This window comes from Cynocephalus volans, chromosome 12 (genome assembly GCF_027409185.1).
Source record: "Cynocephalus volans isolate mCynVol1 chromosome 12, mCynVol1.pri, whole genome shotgun sequence".
In the NCBI taxonomy this organism is placed as follows: domain Eukaryota; kingdom Metazoa; phylum Chordata; class Mammalia; order Dermoptera; family Cynocephalidae; genus Cynocephalus; species Cynocephalus volans.
In genome coordinates, this window is record NC_084471.1 from 15,732,147 (window position 1) to 15,744,621 (window position 12,475).

A 12,475-nucleotide genomic window follows, 5' to 3' on the forward strand; every position below is an offset into this window, starting at 1 on the left:
TGCTGTTAATTGTAGGCCAGGGATGTGTGTGCGGAGGTGGGTGTGGAGTGGGCATGGGGGAGCTGCTAGCAGACTTGCAGGGCTTTGGTCCCTTTTGCAGAGTGGGTGTTAGCGAAGGTTGACGTCCTTAGCCCAGGTGGTGGCTGCACTCTGCCACTAAGTCAGCGGAGGGAGAAACGAGTTAGTTGTTATCTCTTTGCAGATGTCAGTTTCCCTCTACTGTGGAGCTTTGGTGATAATACTAAGATGGGGCTGTGCTTACTGACCTTTTCCTTGCTGTGCAGATGGGAATAAGGAGGGTGGAAGAAAAGGAGATGGGAAAGGCATCCCAGGTAGAGGCTGCTGGGCGCTGCCACTTCCTTATACACTCTCAGGCTGGGATGCTTTGGAGCCTGAGATGCAGGGGTGAAGAGAGAGCATTCAGCAGCACAGGCCTCACCCTCCAGGACCCTTGCGGAGGATGTATGGATTGCAGGTGTGGGTCGTACCCACAGTGAAGCGGGTGTGCAGAGAGGCCTCGGGCTGGCAGGGCCTTGAGAGTCCATCGTCCAGAATCCAGTACCATTCCAGGTGGATGGACCATTCCAGTGGTTACGGGCAGTTGGAACGGCAGGCTGGCCCAGGAGGGGCAGGACAGTGGCTGTGTTGGTTTTGTCCCTTCTTTGCCCTGGTGATACCACTGAGCTCATGTTCGTGTGTGGCAGACCCTTTCCTGAACACTTAACACTCGTTCACCCTCAGAACAGTCTCCCTCTGAGACCTGCATGACTCTGCTGCCCACTTCCAGCTCAGGATGCTGAGTTCCAGAGAGGTTGGTGACTCTCCACAGGTCACTCTTGCTGTTGAGCAGAGAAACCAGTTTTGCACGAGGACATGTGACTCCAGAGCTCCTAACTGCTGGGATTGCTCCTCCAGACACTTCACTTCTCTGGGCCACAGCTTTGAAAATGAAGACAGTGGGGGGAAAAAACATTTAATTGAACACCTACTGTGTGCCAGGTTCTGTTTAGGTTGTATACAGTATCTTATCTAAATCTTGTTTCAAGTCTTGGGGTTAGGTATCATTTTGTGGATTTAAAAACTTAAAAAAAAAAATTTAAATGTGGCAAAATACACATAATGTAAAATTCACCATCTTAACCATTTTTAAGTGTACAGCCCAGTAGTGTTAAGTGCATTCACCCTGTTGTGCAGCCAATCTCCAGAACTCTTGTGATCTTGCAAAACTGAAACTCTGTTCCCATTGAACAGGAAGTCTCCATCCCTCCCTCTTTTCCCTGTCAATCACCATTCTACCCCCTATCTCTATGGATTTGACTAGTCTAGGGACCTCATATAAGTGGAATCAAAAATATATGTCCTTTCAACAATCACAACAATTCCCTGAGCTTGTTAAGACAAGTGAACGGATGTGACGGGGAGGGGGAGAAGGAGGAGGAAAGAAGAACAGGTAAAGGGTCACGAAAACCAGCTACAATGTATATGGAGGAGTTAAAATGAATGAATGAATGAATGAATGAATGAAAGAAAAAATGTGTCCTTTGTGACTGGCTTCTTTCACTTGGCATAATATCTTCAGAGTTCATCCATGTTGTAGCATGTGACAGGATTTCCTTCCTTTTTAAGGCTGGATAATATATTCTATTGTGTGTATATGTCACAGCACGTTTATCCACTCATTTGTTGATGGACACATCTTGATGAACCATCCAGGATGGGTTGCTTCTACCTTTTGGCTGCATTTTATTGATTTTATTAATCAGTTGAGACCAAGGTCATGTAGCTTGATTTAAATCCTGGTCTCTGTTTGATACTTCTGACTTCTTTTTACTTTTGAGTTTTCTGTAGTTCTGGGAGTCGAGAAGAATTTTGATATAGGAGGGAGTGATCTTTTTTGTAAAGGGTCCGGTGGAGAAAGTTTGAGAACTGTTGGCTGAGGTTCTTCAAGTCTTTTCCTGAAACTTGGCTGCCGTGGTGCTGATGCTTTTCTGCCTGAGCTTCTGCCATGGCTTGGCAGTTCCCTGAGAGAAGAAGGGGAAGATTTGGAGCAGAGGATGCTAATGGGAGGCCTGGTTTCTGGCCCTACCGCATTGGATGAACCAGGGCTTTGACTCCACTGCCCTGGGTTCAGTTTGTCATCTGCAGAGTGAAGGTCTGGACAGCCTCAAATCGCCAGTACCTGTAAGTTTCAGGTGCCTTTGAAGTCTGGCCCTCTCTAGGCTGCTGTTAAAGAAGTACATTAACATGTACCTTAGACACCTTTGGACCCATTGAGCTGGCACCTTTTCTGAGTCCTCACTCAGGGGGCACTTCTCAGTTTATACCCCAGAGGCCACCAAGTGAGGTGAAGGGCTTTTGTTTGTATCCTGCTGGTGACCATTATTTCCCCAAAGTGTATTTTGTTTATCTATTCCCAGTTTGTTGGTTCATGTGAGGCTCTTATCTTTGTTTTCATATTTTAAAAATGACAATCTTGAGATGCCATTCTGAGATTAGCAAGTATAGTGATAATACAACATTATTGTCATGATATAGGTTTGAGTTTACAAGGTTAGCTCCCTTAAGGCCAGTCTTTTTTCTCTCAAGTCCAGGACCTGATAAGTGAATAGCTGGCCTGGGTGTGTAGTGATAGGATTTATGGTGTCCAAGGCGAGATCTGTTGTGTGCTAGGCCAGAGTTTCTGTCTGATCCAGTCCATCATCATTTTCTATTTAAAAAGGTGTTTTGTTTAGGAGAGCATTAATCACTGATTGGTAACATTTACCTATAAGCAATTATAATAAAGGCTTAAATAAGTGTTTCTTTATACATTCCCTAGGAATCTAAGTGTAGTTGAACACTTAATTTAGCTTTACCTTTTCTTTTTCTGTTCTTTCTTTTTTTTAAAAAAAGATAACCGGTAAGGGGATCTTAACCCTTGACTTGACTGCACCACACTCAGCCAGTGAGCCAACCGGCCATCCCTATATGGGATCCGAACCTGTGGCCTTGGTGTTATAAGCACCGCACTCTCCCAAGTGAGCCACGGGCCGACCGCCAGCTTTACTTTTTCTGACCACATCATTCCTTACAGTTATGGGTCCATTGGGAATAATTATTGCTCACATCTCTTGGGGTTTCCTTGCTCTTGGGTATCAAAGGCTGATAATAGACTTTCTCCTGCCCTTGAGGAGGGTCTGTTCCTTTTGGCTTCCAGCTTAGAATAAAGGAGGCGTGTGAGCAAGGAAGTGAGCTCCCAGAGGCTGCTGTGCTCTGCCCCGTGAACCTTGACTTTAAGATGTTATTTCAGTCCTTTCTGCTTGCTCTTGGTTGAACAAAAATGGAGGATGGGGAGATGATGACAGACTGGTTCACTTGACAGCTGACCTTAAAGGGTCTTGTCTGTTTTTCAGAACCTACATTAAGAAACAAATTCGGATGCATCAGCCACTTGTAGAACACCTGTCATGTGCCAGGTAAGATGTGAAGTATTTTCAAAGATATTCTATTTAATCTGCACAGAAACCTTTGTAGTCACCATTTTTCAGCTAGGCAAATTTTGCTGAAGTAAATTTCCTCCTGTCACTGTGCTAAAATGTAGAAGTGCCAGCCCAGGGCTTGGGACTGTCCCCCTCTGTGTTCAGGGCTCTGCTGTGGTTCTTCCACCAAGGATGATACAGTGGCTTCCTCTCAGGGACCTGGAAGTGGTTTCTAATTCCAGTGGGATTTTCCCTCTATGTCCTGCTCTCCTTGCTGGTGATCAGTAGATCTCTCTATCACTGCCAGAGGCCTCGAGGCTTCATTTCAGCCTCCTAATTTGGATTTTACTAAGGCCCCGGGAGGGACGTGACTACTCAGACCACCACCCAGCTCATTCCATCAGGAATGGTTCTGACTCCCTTCCGTGGAGGCGTCTCTGGCTGTCTGGATGGATCATTTCCAGAGGAGCTTGGGTCACCTGAGAGCTGTTGCAGTTGTAGCCACATTTCAGCACTCTGGTTAGACTCCGCATGTGGAACATTCTGGAAACTTTTCACTAGAAGTCTGGCATGAGCTCTTTTTCACTGCCCCCACCCCCCACCACTCTGTCCCCGCTTCTAAGAGAAGAGGCCATTCCTTACGCGTGCACATCACTCAGGTGCTGGCACAGGGCTGGGTGCCCGGGAGGCCCTCAGTGAGCAGCGCTGAAGTGAGGGCAGCTTCTCGGAGTGCTAAGGCCTAGTCTTGACTTCATCATTTATTATTTGAGTTCTCTTAACCTTTTATGCCACGGCTTCCCTAAAAAGGGAGGGAGGGACGGGAGAAGAGATGATGTTACTGCAAGGTGTTATTGGAAAGACTCAGTGAGGAAAAATGTGTAATAAGGGCAGGTTTTTTTGTTTTATTCAATACTGTATCCTGAGCTCTGTAATCATTGAGTGATTGAATCAGTAAGGAATCCCCTCTCCAAGCCTCCCTTGCCCCACTTTGAAAGAAGGGGTAATGGTGTTGATTTATGGTTCTTAGGAGGGGACTGCTTATCAGAAATTCCGTGGGGACCTTTCCCCAAAGCACATGACCAAGCCCCACCCCTGAAATTCTGATTCATGATGCCTTGGCCAGAGCGTGGCACAGGCGTTCTGAAAACAAGTGTTCCAGGTGATTGTTGTACACAGCCCTGGTGAATAATGATGGGCTGTCTGGCCTCTGAGGTCTCTTCCCTGATCTTTTCTGTGTTGAACAGGTAGAGGGCAGACAGGGTAGCCAGCAAATTGTTAGGGTCCTCTCAGTTTTCCACCCCACTCCTCCACCTCCTCCCATCTTTCAAGGCCCAGCTTGAAAGCCACCCTGTCCAGAAAGACTCATCAAGCCTCCTTGGCTGGAAGGCGCCCTCACTCCACCCAGTGCCCCATGGTCCTGCTTCTTGGTCTCTGTGGTACTGCCATCAGCTGTAACCTTGTAGAGGCAGAGCCTCCCCTGATTCGACGTGGTACCCCCCACAGCACCTTCCCTGGGCTGTTGTATCGACTTGGCATATCATATATATTTAAATACGTCACCAAAAGATTTATGAATGACTCCTTCACAAGCTAACCGCCTTGGTTTTTATATGAATACTTAACAACTGCCTCCCCTTAGATTCCTTCTGTCCCTGTTCAGAACAGTAACACAGAATGCCTTTGTTAGACTGGTCTTTTTTAAATAAACAGGAGACACTTGGGGGGAAAAAGTGATTGACTCTTCCTTTGTAATTAATTAGCCTTGGTGATTAGACTATCTTTCTGTTATGTTTTATTTTTACTTTTCTAGAATTCGTCAAGTGTCCTCTTTTCTGTGAAGGTTACCCTTCAAGTGAATAAGGGGGCTTGATTAGAGCACTGGGGGATTTACTTTGTATTTTTTAAAAATAAGAACCGTGATGGAGAGGTCTGATGTGAGCAGACAGGTTGAAAGATCAGCTGTAAGAAGGGGCCTCCACGCTGAGAAACTGAAACTGATAGCAAGATTTCTTTTTTTTCTTGTTTTGCAGTGAACTGCTAAAGTAATTAATTGTCACTTTTATTTTTGAATTTGTTTTATATTTAACAGTGCTTCCTGGCCAATCCTTCCTGACTTGTCTTCTGTGCCCAAGGCAAGGTTATTATTATTATTTTTTTTAACACCTTAGTAATTGCATTCATCAGCTCTGACTTTGTGGTAGGTTAGCTAGTTGAATGGGATACTCATTTTATTTTATTTTTTGGATGCAAATGGATTTTGGGGTCAATTCTAGAGTGCTTCAGTAGACTTCGTAATCCTTAAGAGGCAACTTAATCTTCTTGTTCAGAGTCTAAAAGGAGTGTCTAGTGAGGCTGGTCTGGGCATTTGGCTGCCTGCCTGACCGGGAGGGACTCTGTCGGGAACTACCGAGAGCAGTTTCCCTTTCATACTTGCTTCCTCTGTGCACAGCTAAACTGAGAAGTGTTCTTAGGGATCCCCAGAGTGTTGAGAACAGAGGGCAGAAGGAAGAGCTTGCATCTACCCATCTGTCCATCCATTCAGTGCCTATTTAGTGCCTACTGTAAGGCAGGTTCTGAGGACACGAAGTCCCTGCCCTTGTGGACGTGTTTCTGGCGCTAAGCTCTTTCCAACGCGGCACATGTGGAAAAGGAACTGGTATTTTGTCATGTCCTTGCTGTCTTAGGCATATGAAGGTATACGCATTTAAGCCTCACAACTATCTGTGAAGGAGGTATTATTAGAGGTTATATGTACACACATAGATAAGCATCATATTGTGTCATGTTTGGCATCATGTTACAGTTATGAAGTTATGCAGCCCAGGTTTGAAAATAAATTCCGCCTTTTACCATCTATTTCACGTTGAACAAGGGACTTAAACGCTCACAGCCTCATGTCCCCCTCTGTTGAATGAGGCTAATGGTTGGGCCTCTCAGGATCACCTAGTAGGTCACACTTAGTAGGTTGGTGAGGATACACAGACATGTTGTAATGCTCGCCGAGGCTTTTTCTGGTTTCAGAGCTCACACTTCCACCTATGAGTCTGGAGATGGTTCTGGATTCAGTCCTATGCAAGGATGACCTTATATCCAGTTTGCTATAGGACAGGCAGCTTGTGGCAGGGAATCTGGAGACCCCGATTCTGCTTGGTTCTACTACTGAATTGTCTGGTCTTAGACAAATTCCTCTACCTCTCCAAGTCTCAGTTGTCTCATTTCCAAAATGAGACGGTGGTGCTCATTTTCTCTCTGGATGGCTTTGTTTCGGCCACCTCCTTTACTTCCTTCAAGACTTTGTTTAAATACCACTTGGTGGAAGGCTCACCTGGCCACCTGATTTATCACTGTGACCCACACCTGGCATTCCCAATCCCCTTTACCCTGCTCTGCTTTTTTCTTTATCTTTTTTTCCATAGCACTTACCACCTCTAATGTACTGTATCGTTAAATTTTTATTTATTATGTTTAGTTTTTATAAACATAAATGTTATCTTCACTGCAATATAACTCTTTATTTCTCTTGCCCCTAGACCCTTGAAATTGTGTGATGCAAACAGGTGTTGTGAATGGTTGAACAGTTATTGAGAAAAGAAAAAGATAACAGAAGTTTCTGGCTACTGTCAGCTTGGAGCTGGCCTGGCTCTGATAGAAGGCCCTGGTGTTCTCTTATTGGACATAAGCAGTTTCACAGAACACTGGCATGTGACAGGGTCACTCTGTGATAGAGCAGCACAAAAACAAGATCACTTCATAATCAATGCTGAGGACAGATAACAACAGGAACACTGCAACCCAGAAAAATGACCAAACCCTCCTCCGTCTCAGCTCACGTGAATAACTGCTGTTTCTTTAGTAGATGCAGCTTCAGCCTCGCTCTGTTCCTCTTGCCTCTTAGATAAAAATTATGAAGCTACGTGGTTATAGAATTCCTGCCTTATGATACCACCCCATCCAGAGCAAAACTACACTTCCTTGGTCCCTCTTCTGAATTAGTGGACATAGTCCAAGGCATGTAATGAGGTCCCCTTAACATCTTCCTACCGAGACATCTACAATTCTCTGTGGTGTGGTGTCTCCTTGTTGCGGTGAGACAATAAACCTTTCTTTGTCTGACTGCAGGTGAGTTCCTGGTTGTCTTTGGAGCCTGCAGCATTGTCTCATGGTGAATGAAACTTTGTAACAGGCATCACAATAGAAACGTGTAGCTTATTACTAGCTCTGTGATATTGAGTAGATTTATACACAGTTTAATTGGAGACTACATCGTTCATATATTCAATGGTTTTCGAAACAAACCAGGATGGGATAGAAGGGATAAATGGGTATATGTGCCTCCCAAGGTATGGAAGTTGAGAGAAAGAGAAAGCCTAGTAGGCTGGGAAGGTGGAGAGGAGAAGGTAGGACTCCAAGAGACAGTGGGGGTCTTGAGAAGAGTACTGGTTTGGGAGTCAAGAGACCCAGGGTCTCATCCTGGTTTTATATGCACGCTTAACTCTAATTGTTGGGTTTTTTGATTTCTAAAAAATGGGATTAATAATATCTCCTCAGCTCACATGGTAGTATACCCATGTAAAATGTGTTTGCATGTGTTTCCTCATTTAGTATGTGGAACAAATTCATTGTTATCCCCCTTTGCAAACGAGGGAGTGGAGGCTTTGTAAACGGTCCTGTGCTGTAAAAGTCTATGGCCTTGCTCTAATTGTGGAGAGAAAAAAATAACGTGCAGTTTCAAGGAGTTTCACCCATAAGCCAGGTGCTAAGTGATCTCTCTCTGTCTTCCACTACCCAAACTTTAGAAACAAAGGTTGCCATAGGAACCTTGTCATTATCATTCCGCAGATGTAGACTTGCTCAGGTGGTATATTTTTTAAAGACCCTTTAGGTTACATGCATGGTCTTGGGAGCAGGAGTATGGTAGAAGGGAGGTACTGAAGGTGGTGGTGGAATTATAGTAAGGAGGGGAGCCAACAAAACCCTGCCCCATCAGGTGAGGGGTGCAGGATCCAGCTGCTACCTTTACACCATCTGCCCTATCCCCCTCCACTCTGAGTCAGACTTAGTTGTTCAAAGACTTAAATTGGAAAATGTGTTAGCCAGATTATCCTTCCAAATAAGGATATAAAGTCTACCTTCATTAAAGGGCAGAGGATTTCCTTCTGTGGAATTTCCGATGATGATAATAATAATAGTAATAATAATAATACCAGCATCTGTCATTTATTGGGTGTTTGTTATATGCCAGATACTGTTTTCAGCATTTACACGTATTTCCTCATTTAGTACTTTGAACAGATTCGTTGTTATCCCGCTTTGCAAATGAGGGGATAGAGGCATAGAGAAGCTGAATTACCCACCCAGTCAGCAGCCATTAGGTCTCACAGCCTAGAGTTGACCTTGGTTCTTCTGACCTCAGGTGCTAGAGTCTTAAGACTGCTTTCCGGGCCAGCCCCGTGGCTCACTCGGGAGAGTGTGGTGCTGACAACACCAAGTCAAGGGTTAAGATCCCCTTATCCGTCATCTTTTTTTTAAGACGGTCGTCTTTTAGATAGGAAAGCAGTTGGAAGGGGTGAAGTCCCTGTTTGAAGGCCCTGCTGCTGGGGGAGGTGGGGCCTGGGTTAGGGCCTAGATTTCCTGATCTTCAGTCCAGAGAGTCAATGTGGCTTTTGTGCTGATGGATTTAAGAATGTGTGCTTGTGGTTAGTGGTGATTTCTCTGGCAGTATGGTGCCCCTTCCACCTCTCAGTTCGGAAGGATCTCAGGCTACAGAAGCTGAACAGCCTGGGCCTCCAGCCTACCTCCACCCCAGCCATGTGACCCTGGACTTGTTATTTAATTTCCTTGTGCCTTTACATTTGCTCATGCGGAAAATTGGGATCACAGCCGTACCTACACCATAGTGTTGTAATAAGAACTAAAGGAATTAATATATTTAAGACTTTTAGTGCTTAGTACCCAGTGAGTTATCAGTAAGTGCTGCCTGTTAAAATGTATACCATCCTTTGTTTGAAGGTTGTCATCCTAACTGGAGTCTGTTCTAGTACACTGGAGCTCCTGCCCTCATCCCCCAGGGCCCACATGCTCCAGGACACATGGGTGATGTTGACAATGTGGTGAAGTTGGTGGGGTGCCAGGCTCTGATTCATGACAAAATAACATGTGCTTACGAATCCTCCCAGGTGGGTGGGATGCTCTGTGAAGTGGACCTGTGTGTGTCTCCTGGGCCTGGAAGGTAATGAACAGGTTTATTTTGATGCAGCATTCCATCCTGGGGTGACTCCAGGGGCAAAGGCATTGCCTAGTGATGAAACTGATGACCCCCCCTAACCCCGACCAGAAATGGTGCAAAGGAGTGGAGGTCGAATCCTTCTCAACTTTCTGTTCACAGTCTCTGTGGCAGAGCAGGTGTCTGCTGAGTGAATGGGCCAGGGACTGTGTCCTCATGAGGGGTGCAGATGAAGAACATGGCAGCAGGTGGAGTGAAAAGAGGCAGGGTGGAGTGGAGGAGAAAGTATTTGCCTTTATTGTGCCATTAGCCATTTTAGTCCTTGCAGAAGCCCGAGGAGGTAGTGAATATTGTCCTCCAATCTAGAGACCAGAAGAAGTGTCTCAGAAAAGTTTCTTGCCCAGTTAGAAATGAATTGAGAACCTGAACCCAGGTCCTTCTGCCTCAGAGTCCCTCTGGGATGGGTCGAAGGGACTTGTCCTGAGCAATTACTTGAATACCAGTTTGTTTCGATTGAAGGGTCTTTAATTGGGGATAGGCATGTCTTTGGTGTAACCACTGGGATTTGGGGTCCCAGTGCCTGCCATTGTGCAAGGACTGTGGGGCATCTTCTCCTCACATGGCTTCAGGAATATCCCCTTCCCTTCTTTGGCTAAGGCAGAACCTGAGTCAAGCTGAGGTGGGCTCCTGGTGTGGGAGCAGGTTATAGTGGCCCTCTTCCCTTCTCTTCATTAATGTTGGAGGGAATGACTTTCATTCTGAGTAATTCAGTGGCCTTTGGGGAGTAGGGTTGGGGTTGGGGAGGAGTAGAGCTGCAGGCTGAAAACTCGACAACGCCTGCCCTTCTCCTGTGCCTCCTTGGGCTTGAGAGCCTGGCTTAAAAGCCACTCGGCTGCCCTCTTGTTTTCATCTTTTGACTCATTGTACTCTAGGTGTCAATACATTGGTAATGAAAAATATTGGGGTGGCTGAGATACACCGGGTGGGAGATTTTTGATGAGTCTCTTCCTGGTAAGCACCTACTTGTTTATATTCTGAGCTTTCATAGCAGAGGACTGTTTCAGTTGCATCGTTCTGGTAAAAAAAAGAAAAGAAAAAAAACCTACAGAGACTTAAAAAACCAAGCTATGGTTTAGTTTTCATTTCTCACGTCTCTAGCTTCTTTCATGGAACTGTTTGTTGATTATAGGGAGTCACTGCTTTTCACCCGATAAGTTCCTAGTCATGAAGCAAAATGGTGACACTGATCATTTTGGGGACCTTCAGACTCTGGCCATGTTGAAATAGGTTGTCGATTTTGTAACCACTGGTTAGCATTAGTGGGTGTGGCAGGAATTACCGGTTTGATTATTGATCAGAATCTGTGGCTTATACTTAAGCTATTTGGCGTGAGGAGAAGCCTGATGAAGGAGTGATGAGTGTGCTAAAAGCTGGAGTCATCCTGGGTTTTTAGGCCATTATTTAAAAAAGAAGACAAAATGTGAAATGGTGAAAAACAGGAATGGTTTGGCTTTTACTAGATTATCATCTGAGAAGAAAGATGTGTTTAGAAATTTTTAGAAGACTTCAGTTTATCACACAGTGCATTTGGTAGAGTGCTTGTGTGGGTCAGTTCACAGTATACCACCGCTTCTGAAAAGTTGACTGAATTTAACAGGACTGGTTATTTATCCAACTACTTATCATTCACCTACTATGTATGAAAGGACTATTCTAGACAGATGTCTTCTGAATTGTTAGAGTTTAAACTATATTCAACATTGTTAACATGTGAAGTGTATCTTATGGAATTCTGATCTCTTTGTGTTTAAATTAGTAATCTCACGTTGTTCATTGAAAAGTTTCAGAACCGTGGTAGAGTTTCATGCAATTTGGAAATAGGAAGGTATAACTTCATATACTGGTATATGCACAAACATTTTGGAAGATGGGTAAGAAACTGATGAATAATCAGTCTCATAAAGAAAGAAAGTAGAATCCATGGCTATTGACATCTCAAAAAGAGAAACCACCAGATGGCAAGGGCCTCCTGATGGAACTTGAATCTGGTCATGACCCTACGAAATCACAGGAGCTGTAGAGGGCAGAGGCACATGTTAAATGACAAACAGACACAGTCATGAGAATTCAGGCAGTGGAGAAAACTACAGAAAAACATCTCAGTTCTTCATTAAGTAAGTGGCGAGGGGGGGAGACGATAGAGTGGTGGCCTGTGGGTGTCAGGTGATGTTAAGGAATTAATGTTATTTTTTTTCTTCCGTGTGGTGATGAAATTGAGATTTTGCTTCTTGAAATCTTTATCTAAAGGAACTATTTGTCTTTTAGATAAAAGTTTTAAAATATTTATTACCAAGGTGATAGTAAATTGGGGATTTGCTTCCAAATAACCCAGGGAGAGAGGAGGAGGGAATGTGAATGGGTAGGGTAGAGATGAAAGAGGACCGGCCCTGATCTGATAATTGCTTACGTTGGGTCATGTGAGGGGTCCTCAAAAAGTTCGTGGAAAGATTCTTATCCTCTTTGAACTCAATTTTTCCACAAACCTTTTGAATTACCCTGGTAGATATATAGTGACTGCCTCTTCTTTTGAATATGTTTGACATTTTTCATAATAAAAATTTTAAAGGAAATAATAATCTAGGTTATTTCTCAGTCACTCCCTACAGATAGGCATTGTAAGGCTCATTATAAGTAACATCCTGAAATGTTGCATCCTGATGTGATGCTAGAAAGATGATCTGGTTTCCTTACACCGTTCCCTGAACGTCTAGGGTTCTGGGAGAGGTGGGGGAGA

At 44.5% G+C, this 12,475-nt stretch overlaps 1 protein-coding gene across 5 annotated transcripts in view; it reads left to right on the forward strand.

Moving 5' to 3' along the window:
• LARGE1 (LARGE xylosyl- and glucuronyltransferase 1) overlaps positions 1 to 12,475 on the forward strand; it is a 538,741-nt gene that overhangs the window by 54,972 nt on the left and 471,294 nt on the right. For 2 of the 5 annotated variants that reach the window (XM_063074931.1, XM_063074932.1), the window contains exon 2: positions 3,393 to 3,455. The exons of 2 other annotated variants lie outside the window; for them this stretch is intronic. In XM_063074931.1, the coding sequence (XP_062931001.1) occupies positions 3,418 to 3,455 (38 nt within the window). In that variant the 5' untranslated portion in view covers positions 3,393 to 3,417. Of the gene's footprint in view, positions 1 to 3,390; positions 3,456 to 12,475 lie in introns of those variants that run through there. One more of the 5 variants, XM_063074934.1, reaches the window with a different exon arrangement.